The following is a 14,237-nucleotide window of genomic DNA, read 5'->3' on the forward strand; positions in this document are numbered from 1 at the left end:
TTTAAATTTTAGCTAGCTTGGGATTCAGGGTCTAGGTCACCCCACCCACAACCCAGAGGCCAGCCCTGAATCCCTTCGTCTCCCGAAAAACCTTGATTTATAGAGTCTAGAGGAAGTACAGAATCCCGCCAGTGATAAATTTTTGCAAGAAATGACTGTATTTGGATGCAGCCTTGAATTCTAAATTGAATGATATGCTTATTTTTTAGCTATCCCATTATGGTCAAATATTCCAAACTGAACAAATAAATACACGGACGAAAAAGTTCAGAATGCCGGCAATCAATCAAATGCCAATAGCACACCAAACTCCAGAAAGTTTTCTACCAAGATACATAGTCTTCAGTATCTTGAGATACAAATAGGGTACTCATCCTGACTGTGTTTCATGGCCTACCCTTCACAAAAAGGTAGGCTGATACAGTCAGGAACACATCATTTTTTCATCTACAAGAAGATGCCAGAGTCTCCTTTAATATGGTGGTAATTCAAAATGAATTGTCACCAAGTCAAGTGAGATTATGATTTTTTGATTAAAGTGAAAAGGAATACTTAAATTTAAAATATGCGGTAACTAAAAAAGGTAAAGAGTAGGCTGTTAGACAGAAAAATCCTCTTGTATGTTGTGATTTAGTATATTGTATACCTTACCAAAAACGGAGGATACTGTGATTGGAAATTTCTCTCCAAAAAGAAAAGAAACAGGAGATTCAGGAGCTAGGCAGGTGCACGGGGTGAAAAGGACTTTCTAGCGTATTTACATGCCTAAGCAAGTAAGCACATGAAAATTGTCCAACTTTTATTTTAGTTTTCAGGATTAAATCTCGAGTAGTTTTCTTTAATAGCCTTATAATTCCAAACCATAAATAAAATACAAATATGTTCTATTTTCTAGACTAACTTGCGTTAAGAAAGATCAAAATGGAGGTGTATCTACATATAGTAGCTTAGGGTTATATATTCAAGCCAGAGAAGATCTGATTGTGCATTTAGGGAGTCTTCAATGCCTTGCAGAATCACCCTATCTCGCCCACTACAAGCTTTCATAGTTTGTGTAGCCAAACTTTTCAGAGGCGGTCTGGCCATAACTTGTATATCTTAGATAAGAGATTTCAATAAGCGGTGCGAAACTCAAATACAGCACCTTGTTTCCCGAAATCTAAGCAAACCATTTAATTTCTCCGTTTTTTGCCATCATTAGAAAGCATAAATTGTCTTTTTGATTGAATGGAGCAGAATTTTCTTTTCATAGTTCAGGAAAGGGCAGTCCTTAAAAATATTCTAGTATAACTGCCTGGAAAACATAAAAAAATCAGCTCAAAAGTAGTCTCATTGAATAATTTTACAGCTCTGGAAGTTTCCTATTGTGCTAACTGTCTTTAATTGAAATCTTCGCGGACAGAGGATGCACATTATTTACACTGTACATAAATTGATTAGACATCGTTTTTATGATCCCCTACCAATTTTTACAAAAATTGGAAGCTCCCTGTGATGCTGGGAAAACTTACTAATGGGCCCTTTGTCTTTAAGACTTTCAGTCAACACTGAGATTCACAAAATAACATTTTCGGTATCGAAGTCCGTAATATTTATACTACGTTTACATTAAATACAAAATCTATTACAAAGTTAAAAAACTCTTTCAGGTAAGACACCCTATTCCCACCTATATGTGATATTTGCATGTCTTAAACTTAAATCTCAGTCTTTACCTCAGCTAAAAGAAACTAGTGTTTTACCATGTAATCTCTGCTAAACTCACATATAACATTCAATTTACGGTTCAAATGAATGGGCATAGAGTTACACTGAATGTGAACTCAGCAAATCAGCATCTATTGTCCTTTCTCCAGCAAAGAGAGGTTTGTCCTTAACCTAATGTTTATCAAATCTTTATCTCTTCTATATTTACTCTTGTCCATTAATCTGCAATGGCCTTTTGCAGTCTTTAATGTTACTATGACCCCTCATACCCCACCATGCAATGAGCTGGGCTCAATTGGAGGCTCAAGGTGAAAATAAACCACTCATTACAATGAGAGATTCAAAAAAACCTTATTGGATTCTTTTCCCACTTATATTGTGCTTTATGGGCGAAAAAATCTACTTCCCTTTTCAGTTTCCTTACTTTAGACTGATTTTACTGAGTTACTTACTTTTGATTATTTTACTGATTTTACTTACTTACTTTTTACTGGCCCGAGCCCACTTTTTACAAAATAATATCAGTGACAATTCTGTCTTGTTTAGTTTTGATTGGCGTACTCGTAGTACTCATAGCTAAGGTAGTACTCGTAGCTAAAAACTAACCCTCCAAACTATGACCAATAATAAATTCAAAAATATACTTCAGATACCTGTTACAGCATAAGGGAGTGCAGAAGTCTGGAAGAGCAGAAAGACATCTTCGAAAATATTTTGCTGACTTTTCAAAATCAACCATGTTTATCGAATCCTGTTAACAGAACATTGTAGATCTGGAAAACAGAAACAAAATTTATTGAAATTTATGCTAAGAACTTGGTTTGTTATATAGTGACAATACAGAACAGCAGGGGCAAAGCAAGGGTTTTGAGTTTGGGGGGGACATAAAGAATGTGCCAACAAAACTCTCCAGTGTGCTGACAAATTCAGACACAAGAGCTAATCTAAGGCGCCAAAGTTCGACTCAGCCCTGGATACTAATGCCCTGGAACCTTTTTATTTAAGGGGAGGGAGGAGTCGCCCTCTCTCCCCCTTAGCTGCACCCCTCCAGAAAAGGCTATTTAATTCCAGATTTATTCCTAAATATTCAATTTTCTGCCTCTGTTGCATAACAAACACGTTCCTGAGTACTTAGAAAAAAAAACTTGGCTGTTTACAAGAACATCTATAAAGCAATTCCAGAATCGTTGTTCATCTTTGTTTAGTGATGTCACTATGTTTTATAAATTGTCTTGAGAGATTACTTAATATCCCCTCCCCCCTTCTATGAAGAAGGAGCAAAATACCACAAATCTTATAAGCCTGAGTGCTAGAATAGGAGCTTCATTCTATGAGAATCTTCCTGGGATGGGGTTCTTAATTATTCCTTAACATAAGTAAAAACATCAATAGTTAAGTGGAGGACTGGGTTGTCCTTAGTGGATGTTGACCTCTGTATTGCAAGACCTGTAAAACTATGGATATATTTCCTCTTGAAAATTCATGGGAAAAATGTAATAAATTGCTGTCTATTGTTAAATTGCATTCTGTCAAATAAAATATATCTATCAGCAGGAGGAGAATTTCCTGCTTGAGTAGAAATTCCACCAAGATTTACACAACCCCATATAAGAAAAATTTACAAAAAAGGACAATAAATTAAAAATCTGAACAAATACACCTATAAAACATTTAGTTTTGAACCTCTGAAAAAATATCTTATCTCTACCCTTATATATTTGGTAAAACACAAGTATATCAAATCCACAAGGATATAATAGAAAAAAAATACATTGTATTTATTTGACATTGCCTAAATAGAAACTAGTGGGATTGGGAGTGGCTTATTTCTGACACAGACTTGGCAAAATTCATCTCTGCTTTTGCACTAATATTAAAAGAAAAAAAACACAAAAAAAAAGTAAATCCAATAAATATAACCTTTTACTCAAGCATCTCAAATACATACTTTACTTATTTGACAGCTGCAAAATATTTCCTGACTCTAATATATTTGACCTTATAATCCTAATTCTAATATGATTTCTAGGAAATATAAGCATACTATAGGCCTACTCTCAGTATATTTGATTTGTGCAAATATGTATATAGAAAAATTTTACTACCAAGAATCTGACCTACAAATAAAACTATACAACTTCAAAAATAATAAAGGCAGTAAAATCACATAAGAGTTACCACCAAAGCTCTATAAAACAGGCCTATATTTGGTTTGCACAATCACAGATCTCCTAAAAATGATCTTAAAGAATGAGAACAACCGCCCCTCCTCTACCCAAGATTAGAAGGATGCAGCAGTTATTGTCAGAACCCCAAGGAGGATGACAAGACCAATTGCCAAATTAGGGGTCACTTCGCCCATGGACATTGCAGGAAAGATTTTGGCCAACAGTTGTTCTCAAAAGATTTGGATAGAAATTCTGGTAACAGTGTAGAGTACGACTTTTCTGAAGAAAGTATTTAACAAAATAAAAGTAATACAATTAGATTCCTTACTGTATGTTCATATTAGACATAGTAGCTGTTACCCTGATGGTCACATATTGAAGGTATCCAAAGGAGAGCCACCAAATGCATTGACAGTTTGTGCAGTCACTCCTACTGCAGTAGAATACAATCTGCTAACCTCCCAACACTTGTTTTTCAGCGTTGGCATAATGCTCATCTACAGGTACCTCGAGCAAGCAGACCAGAAGCTGCTCACCTCCTATTCCTACCAAAGACAAACATGAGGACTTTGCAAAAAGCTGTTCAAATTCACCTTTAACACCAAGGTTCAACTAGATTTTTTTAGCCAGCAAGTGGTGAATGATTGGAACCAACAAAGCCAAGAGACAATCTCTGCAACCTCACCTGAGGGATTCAGAAAGAGGCTCAACAAGGAATGGGAGAACAAACCATGGAGATTCCAGTCGGAAACCCCCTCCTAGCCCTCACTACCATAACATTCTTGGAAGACAAAAGACAGTCAGCTTGGAGGATGAAACAGCTTGCCATACCCAACCATCTCATACACTCAATCTGAAGTTGCTGCTTTGTGGCAGTGCCAACTCTAAATTGCAGAACAATGCTTCTTGAACCATACCTACCATGTGATCACTGTTACCAAGTGGGCTTAGGTTGCATCTTTCCAGCACTCTCTAGTTCCAATGGTTTGTTGCTTGACCTTAGCACAGCAACTGGATCTATTGCCATTATTAACTATGGAGCATCACAGTTCTTACAACTAATTTGCTCCAAAGTGCAAATTAAGGTAATTATGGTAATAGCCTTAGGAATATAAAGAAAACTAAAAGAAAATACTTCAATAATGAACTTCTTACTTTATAGTATGCAGAATATTTCCATTAATCCAATTATCTTGTTTCCTTTTATTGACATCTGCTTTTTAAAATCATTTCAAATAATAGTTTGGTAAATATTGGAATCAATTATAGACAAAGGTAGAGTCAAAACAGCAGAAAAATCCATTTGATAAAGGTTAGAAATAGCAGATCTTCAGAAGAAGATATGCTAGAGCTAGAAGAGAGACATTTTTACACTGTTAATTTTGTGGTTTTGTTTGTGTTTTTGACAATTTGCCCAAGCCTCCCTCCCCCCCCCCAGGTCTCATATAGCCCTAGGCTATATGAAAAACTAAAATAAGACAATGAAATTTTTAATTTATAATATGCAGATTATTTATACTAATTAGATTATCATGTTTTCTTCTATTAATATTCACGTTTCTTGCTCATTTATCATAATTTTCTGTAAATATTAAGCAATCTCAGGTTAAACTATATATCTATGATTCTGCAAATTAATCAATCTTATATTAGATCAATCAATAGAAAGAACCACAAATAAATATATTATTAGGACTAAATGTGTGTCCATTAGGAGGGGAGTGCATTATCATGGTAATGACTAGGCCTGTTATGTTGGAAAAGAGCATAAAACAAGGAATCTAATGGTACAAATTTTATTTTATGTTCTTAATAGCCTAGGGCTATATAGGGGGAGGGGGGCTGGGAATAACCTATCAAAAAAGCAAACGAAAAATGCAATTTATCAAAAATGCAAATGAAAAATGCATTTTTAGGGTAGTGATTATGGCTACCTGCTTTCTATGTAGCCCCAGATGGTTGGTCAAAAAGTACAATCTTTGGCAATCTGTCATCCTTCCTCTGCAGAACATGACCTAGCTATCTCAACTTTTCTTTCATTATAGCCTTAGAAAGCAGGATTGAACCACATTTTTCATACAACCCTACAGTTTGAAATACAGTCAGTCAGCTGGGTACCCAGAACAATCCATAGGCAATTTCTCTGGAAAACAACTTTTAATTTTTATCCACTTTTTGAAGTGCCCATGCTTCAGGGCCATATTTGACTACAGTCATCACTTTAGCTTCCAATATTCTAATCTTTGTTTGCAGGCTTATCTTCTTATTCTTCCCAACTTTTTTTTAACCATGAAAAAACACCCTGAGCCTTAGCTATTCTATTTTTAACATCTTAACTGCTCCCACTATCTTTACTAATGATACTACCAAGGTAAGTGAAGCTGTCACCTGATCAATCTTTTCATTACCCAACATCATCTTTACATCTTCATTTATTCCTAGCCTTAGTGACTTAGTCTTCTTTACATTAATTTTCAAACCTATTCTAGCACTCTGAACTTGCATAACCTCTAAAAATTCATTCATTTTGCTCACACTTTCATCTAATATGCTTAGATCATCAGAATAATCCAAGTCCATGAGAGTTTTTCCTCCCTATTTGATTCTGTCATCTCCAATTGCCTTTCCTGCACTCCTCAAATGCATCAAAATGATCCATAGGAAACATAGGCCTAACAATCTCATTAATAAAAAGATACTGCACATTATGAAGTAAGAATTTAATTGTTTTAGGCTAGTATTCTCTTTCAATTTTATATAGACTATATACTGTGGCTATACCTGCAGACCAGGATTTATCAATAGGCCTGGGCCTAAGGGTGCTTAATATTGGGGGTGCAATAAATTATCACTGAGTGATTTTTTCCAACACAAAAACTGGACTGATGTGATTTATTGTCAAAGTGCCAGGTGAAATCTGCTGCTGGGGTGCCTATTCACAGAAAAATGATTTTAAACTAAATGGGATTTCCTTGACCACATATAAACTGTCAGATGTCTCCCAAAAATGACAGCCAAGAGTTTCCTGCCACAAACTGTACAGATGGACTTTCTCTACCCTTTGTTGGTGAAGAATTGCTTAAGATCATCAATCAGCCACAACAAATTGACATCATAATCCCTGCTCAATTTTGAGGGGAAATTGACTCAAAAGATGCTGTAAGAATCATAGAAACCTTCACACACAAAATAGCAAGGAGGAACATTCCATCAGTTAGCTCTGAAGATAAATGGTCCTACTTACAAAATGATGTATAACATATACATGTCACACAAAAAATAGTAAGGAGGAAGGCTTTATCACCTGGCTCTGAAGATAAACAGTCCTTTTTACAAAATATATAACACATACATGTATCAATGTGTTGCTTTCTACTGATGGATTAAACTTATTTTCAACTCCTTGTTTATTTAATTTACTTAATATCCCTAATTTACAAATATCTGATTCTCAAATTATTATCATAAGTGATGTTTTTTCAGCATTAAAATAAAAATTGTCATTATAGAGATTATTTTCTTAAGTGAAATTGACCCTCTCTCTTATCATAAGAATATGGAGCAGCAAAAACATTTGACTGCATTTCCACTATAATCTACCCCCAGGCCCCTCTAATGTGCAAAGATGTAGCCCAAGTTAGGTAAAATTCTAGTTAATTGACTTCTTGCTATCTCAGAAAGGGTTTAGGTTAGGAAAATGAAACTTTCAGGGATGAGTCTACAGACTAAAGTATGTCCCAGGAAGGTATTTTGAAGCAACTACCTCCACTCCTTCTCCCTCAAGAGGGACCTGACCTTTGATGACCTTTAAAAATATGTTTGCTATAAAAGTGAAACCTTGCAAATAGATCTTCTGCTTAATTTAAGTACAAAAAATTGTTTTCAGCTTCTTAACTTTGCTTAATTCCATTTTATAAAGTTTTAAAGATATGCAAACACATTTCCTAAATAAAAAAAAAAAAAAACATTGATACGGCCCAAAATTCTACTCAAATAACAGGAATTGCATTTTCAAAACTAAAGGCAGAGAAAAAGCAGCTAGTAGCTGAAAGTTAAGGTAGACTGTTGTTTTGTCAAAATTTCAACAGGTATAAACCTGTCATGTAGGCAAATTTCAGGGCCCTCTAGAGGGAGAAGGAGTGGAGGTGGGTAATTTAAAATACCTTCCCAGGATATACTATAGCCTGTAGACCCATCCCTGAAAGTTTCATTTTCCTAACTTAAACCCTTTCTGAGATAGCAAGAAGTCAATTAACTAGAATTTTACTCCAAGTTATACATTTCCTATGTGTTTTTCCTGCTCTTGATTTTACCATAGTCAATTTAATTTATGGATAGGCTACATGAGCTGAAAAAAGAGAGCCATACTGCAAAATGCATGGGAAGTATACAATTTGGGCTATGTATTTTGATATTAAGAGGAGCTGGGATAAGTAACAGTGAAGCTATAGTCATAATGCATTACCTACAATAATCCTGCATATTATGAAGTAAGAACTATTGTCTTCGGATTATTCCTTCTCAACTGCCCTAATTCAAGACTTAATCCCTGTTATTTTAATAGCATCCACCAGCACATTTATCAAACTCTGAAAATCCACTAAACAGGAACACCTTTGGTAGGCCTATGTTAAGATTATTAATGAGCATCGTGTGTGACTTGGGTCAGTCAGCAAGTAGATTTATTTTAACCTACTCTAATTTAAGCTTTGGATCCATTCACTCTCGAAGCTTTCTTATGCTTATTGCATCTAGCCTACTTTCAATGATAATATAGCCTTAGCCTATGTACCAAGGTCTAGAATTTTATTACTGCATTCAACTATTTTGAATTTTTGCCATTGTCACACCCTTAATAGCAGTTTTAGAAGAAATGCCGAAAACCATGTAACAAGTGTCATTTTCGGCCAGGAAGAATCTCTTTGATGCTACTGGTTTCAGTTCTACTTTCCAGACTAAACTTTACCTTTTTGAAAGCCATGTTTACGTACACGACTTCTCAAATTATGTTAGGAGCTTGAAAATATTTTATATGGTCTAGACCTCTTCCATATGAGCGTGCTGGCTTTCAGTCAACATAATTTAACACTCTTCGTTTTTCTTCGTGAGGGTAATGGTTTGTTGCAGGTTACTGTGACTTATATATATCAGATTATCCCCTTAGATTCAAGGTACAAAACTGCCTTGATATATATTTCAAGTTCAATACTCTTTGTAAGGGCCTTGTCAGGTATGCTTTTAACTGAGGGCAGTAGTTTGTGGTTTTTGAGGCATTTTAACAAACAATTCTGAAGAGTACATCATGCGGATGTTAGCACATTATATCAAAATAGACAAGAATGAATTTTTTCGTCTTTTATTAAAACCTACAATACACAGATGAAGGGATGAAACAATTTACATCCTACTCGGTTGTAGACGTTATTTTATGAAGTGTGTCCATATACGTTATAGGCTTCTGAGCTTTATACGTAATGTAAACGCTTGGATATCGAATTATATTTCTTTTCAGATACTTCCGGAAAGTTTGCTCCAGTACGTCTTGGAGGTAAAGCTAAGCGCTGAGAAGTTCAGTTGACTATAAGGGATAACTTGAGTTCTTTTATAGTGAAGCAATACTGCTCTTAATGAGGAAGTAGTGGGCGTTTAATGGCCATTATATTGTCATTTTATTAATTAAGTCCATTAAAGGATAGAACAAGCCTTGTTAGACGGTAATCTTCTGGCGTTGATTTAAGATATTTTCCTCCCGCTCAGTGGCAAATAAAGTTGTCAACACTAGTAATTGTAGGGGGAACAGAGGGGGTACTTGAGCCAGGTGCAGAAATTTTAGGTGCGCAAAATTTGTAACAGCTGTAAGGATTTTTCAGTTTTTAAAATTTTATTTTTATCAAAATAAAATTGAGGGCGGAGCTGGCAGTAAGTGTCAGTAAAATGAATCCAAAATTAATATTTTTCGCTATATCTTCATTACCATTCCATGAAAATAAAACTAAGTAGAAACGAAAGAAAAATATGGTGACCATGTGGATCCGTTTCAGTTGCTTAACGAACTCCAAGACATAAATAAAATGATTCAGCACCGACATATTTCCTTAAAGATACCTGTAGATGTATTAAAATTAGTTATGTGATGCAGAGATGAAGGGATATTTCCAAGCATAAGAGTTATATGTCAAATAAGATTAGCGGTTGCAGGGTCAGTGACAAGTAATGAGAGGTTGTTTATTTAGACTTTAGATCCTCCAGAGCCGGGAATGGCTCATAAGGTGTCTACAAAACCTTGCCAATTATCACAGAGCGAATCTGCAGCCCTGACGTCCCCCCACTGTCACTGAAGAGACTTCTCCGCTTGTTACGGGGGGGGGGGGGGGGTAGTTGAATAAGAATGGGCCACCTATTAATGGGGGGGGGTAGTAGTATAGATTGTGGAGGGATATTGAAAGCTGGCTCTGGGGTGCCGTCTGGACTTTTTTTAACAGGATCACGCCACTGTTACGGAGGGGGTTCTACAAAATATAAGTAGGTTAACTCAGGGGTTTTCTTACTTGAGGGTTATATAAGGGTTAATATTTCAAGGTTACTACTTACTTGAGGATTTGTCAAGACAAGCTTCGCCTTATCTCCTTGGTGTCCATGTACGTCTGCTCTGTTAAAAAAATGTGTTTAGCTTGTCATAGTCACCCAAACTAGCGTGGGCAATATAAGGCCACTTAAACACCCATTTACTTCTAAGGACTATGTACCAAGTATATTGAAACCCTTGGGGTTGCATATGGAGTCACGACGGCTAGTCCTGAGATCTAGTAACACAAACAAAGGCAAATAAAAGCATATGAATTTTATTTAGGTACTTGCACAAAGAATAAGTAGATGTAACGCTTCAACATATAATCGGGTACAGCACGTTTACGCCCTAATTGATCTATAAAGCTCTGTTCAAAAGATTAACTGAACAGAGACCAGTTAAATCCACAAAATAATGGTGGTTCTAAGCTCGATCGTGACTGGTACAAGATTAACTCGAGAACAATTAGTTTCTTTCGATATATTGTTGGAAATGGCGCTTGGGTATCTTCTGACCTTTCATCAAGGTCTTTGGTTTTTCTCTTACTTTATGGGAGGTTTCAGAATTGAATACTCCTAGTTATGCGCCTGATATTAATTACATTAATGGCCCATGGCCCATTTCACCGAATTTATTTCAATCTTAAATAGGTACAGAATGTATAGCTTCTATTTTATTAAGAGAAATAAATGCTATTTTTCATATTTTCCATTTTTCCATAAGCCTGGAAAGAATTTTTAGTTAATAAAACAACATCATTTTTATTTTAATGGCAAAATAAATATGCTCTAATGCTGTCCCTTACACTCAGACCGCATATAATTGTAACACCATGCCTGTTACCGACTCTCTGAACGAGGCAACATCTAAGCGTGCTACAAAAGTGAAATTAGGGTTAATCTTGTAAACCATCAATTAAGGTTGACTCTGCTGAAAGTGAAATTAATTTTTTTCTCGGTTTTCCATTTGAAATGGAAGTAAGAGATGTTAATTAACTCCAAACTATTCCTCTCATTATGCTAAATATCTGACTTCCCACAGTTAAATAATGCAATCATCATTGAGAGTATTCTAATTCTCTTAAACATTAACTTTTACTAATCATACACAATTCACTATCATATTATTGACTTTATACTTTATACTTCTATATTGACTTTATACTTTATACTTCTGACTTTATACTCCTTCAACCAACAATAAGTTTATGTAGTTATAACATCATTCAATGTTTTAACATTTTCAATTCATACACCTAAGATTAAAATGGTTCCTACACTTAAAATGAAACTCACATAAATATACTATCAATATTATGAAAAGAGAAATCACCAATACAACAGCACAAACACATAAAAAAAAAAGAAGAAGAAGAAAAGAGAGACAGAAGGAGCTCAGCTTTTGTCTGTATATATTAAAATTATGTTCCTGTTCTTCTGTTTCAAGATCTAATTTATTTTACTTAAATTTCTCCATTGATCCAAGGTATTGATCAATAGTAGTTGCACATATGAGACAACTCATTACATATAAGAGTAGATTATTACACTAATCACTTATAAGTTTTTATGTTACCAGTGTCACTATAGTTTAATCACTTTGGCATACTTTTAATCATAGATCTTCACTAATATTGTTCTATCGGTAGTTAATTTATTTTCACTTCTATACCATAATTTTTTGTCTCTATAGTATTCATTTATTTATTGGTTTCATTAAGCAATTGTTCATCTGTATAAGTTATGATTAGTGGGAATCTCATTATCATATTTCTTTGGTTTTGAAGTTGAATTCTTCACGATGGTCCGTTAAAGCTTATACGGTAAATACGGTAAATAGTAGAATAATCGTACGTTCATTTGTCCATTTAGGACAAAATGCACTATATCTATATTTTTCTCTTTCCTGGATCGTGTTGATACTTGATGGGTTCAAATCTGGACATACTTCTAGGAAATTGTTCATATTTTTCATAGTTCGTTTTTACCGATTCTGACTGAGGTTTATTTTACAAATTTTTCGCATTGGAATTTTCTCAGCATATGTAATGAATAGGTTTTTATTTTCATTGAGGAAAAATCAATGTCTCATGGATTAGATTAAAATTTCAGTTTTTGTAAGTCTGCTTCGGCGTATTATCTTTGATTTAATATGAGGGTAATGATAGTTATTAAGGGGATTATTCACTGAGATCACTTTAGTGATGGCTGGGGTTCTTAGGATGATTATTTCGATAATGGTTGAGGTGTTAAAAATGCCAGTCTCTGAGGGGATATTGCTGGGTTTACCTTTCTACTGATTGGGGTAATTTTGGCCATCATCTTGACATTGGTTATCTAAATGTTCATTGTTGTTTTGAGTACTCTTCGTTGGTTGATAAATCGTGATGATAGATGTTACTTGTTCTTCTATTGGGCTTTATTGCTTGGTTGTGATCCATACTCAATAGCTATCATAGTATGCCAGTTCCTAAAATAAAAATTTCTAGGCAGAATCACATGTTTTATATGACGGGTACGCAATAATATATAATAAATGAAATCACTCGTCTTACCTAGCAGTAAGCAATAACAGGTAAATTAAATAGGTAACTAGTAACATAACATAAAGTAAGAAAAAGCATTGGTACACACTTTAGCATAGATTCGAACAACTTGATTACATGTAGAGGCTTGGTTTTTACTTTCGTAATTTCGTGCCTTCTTTTATTACTAATGCATGGCTGCATCAAGTCTTACATAAGCAATATTTAGTCACAATAGGAGCCGGACACAGGCATATACGAGTGAAGACATCTGGGCTCCTTCGTATGAATATGTTCCCCCTCTTTCTTCGGCTTAGATATATTCTGCTAGTGTGTAGCTTAACTGGTGAATTTCTTGCGCATCAGCATGATAATCGTTTGGGTTTTTCTTCATAGTCTTATGAAGTTCTCGAAGTTAACAGTCAACATGAGAATTTTCATTGTCATCTATCTACCTTTTTCTTCCACTGTATCTCGTATTGGTTCCTATAGGCATGTCTAATTCCGCCGTTTTCGTATCGAAATCGTCTATTAGAAATTTTGATTCAAGTAAAGGAAAGGTGGGGAACAAAATTTCTTTTTTCTTTTTATCTTGTAAGTTTTTACTTGATTCTAGATCATTTTCTGATCTTAGGAATTGAAATATGGATTCCTTTAGTTCATCCAGAGGGCACTCTCGGAACACATCTTTAATTTTCCAAATCATTTTACTTTGTTTGAAAATGTTTCTTTGATTTCTAGGGACCAAGGTTTAAAGCAAATTTTTAGGGAAACAATCGAAATTAAAAAATTTTATTCAAGAATAATTCCATAAACAGAGATACAGGTGAATTTGGATTGAACTCAATTTATGATAATTTACTGAGGTCAAATACAGTAAATATCACCTCACCTAAGAGCTATGACCTCTGTCTACGTAATATGTCAGATAATTCTAATGAACCGGAGCCGAAAAGGTAAAAGAGATTTGCCTCCGCTGTTGCATTGAAAAAAAATAAGAGCAATAAACTATATGTAATTAGTTTATTAGGTATAAATTTTGTTCATTTTTATTCATGTCTTTTAGTTTTACTGCTGATGATGAACACTGTATATTTGTTCGAAATATCCAGTTAAATAATTTTATATCTATTCACTGTCAATAAAAAGGTTTCATCCCTATTTTGAACTGTTTTACTTTCGTCATGGAAAGGCAGTGTGGTCTTCGAAGTTATCTACGATATTTCGAAAAAAAATAAAGTAAAAATAGCGACAAAGTTAAAGGATTTTT

The 14,237-nt window shown here is 34.7% G+C and overlaps 1 protein-coding gene across 3 annotated transcripts in view; it reads right to left on the bottom strand.

Moving 5' to 3' along the window:
* The window catches only part of LOC136031347 (geranylgeranyl transferase type-1 subunit beta-like), a 32,229-nt gene extending 23,472 nt beyond the window's left edge, over nt 1–8,757 (bottom strand). Inside the window, exons 1-2 of one of the 3 annotated variants that reach the window (XM_065710841.1) lie at nt 8,689–8,757; nt 2,361–2,480 (exon numbers count right to left, since the gene is read on the bottom strand). In XM_065710841.1, the coding sequence (XP_065566913.1) occupies nt 2,361–2,446 (86 nt within the window). In that variant the 5' untranslated portion in view covers nt 2,447–2,480; nt 8,689–8,757. Of the gene's footprint in view, nt 1–2,360; nt 2,481–8,571 lie in introns of all 3 variants that reach the window. The other 2 variants (XM_065710839.1, XM_065710840.1) reach the window with 2 other exon arrangements.
* Nucleotides 8,758–14,237: the final 5,480 nt, after the last annotated feature.

The sequence above is a fragment of the Artemia franciscana genome, chromosome 9 (genome assembly GCF_032884065.1).
Source record: "Artemia franciscana chromosome 9, ASM3288406v1, whole genome shotgun sequence".
Taxonomy (NCBI): Eukaryota; Metazoa; Arthropoda; class Branchiopoda; order Anostraca; family Artemiidae; genus Artemia; species Artemia franciscana.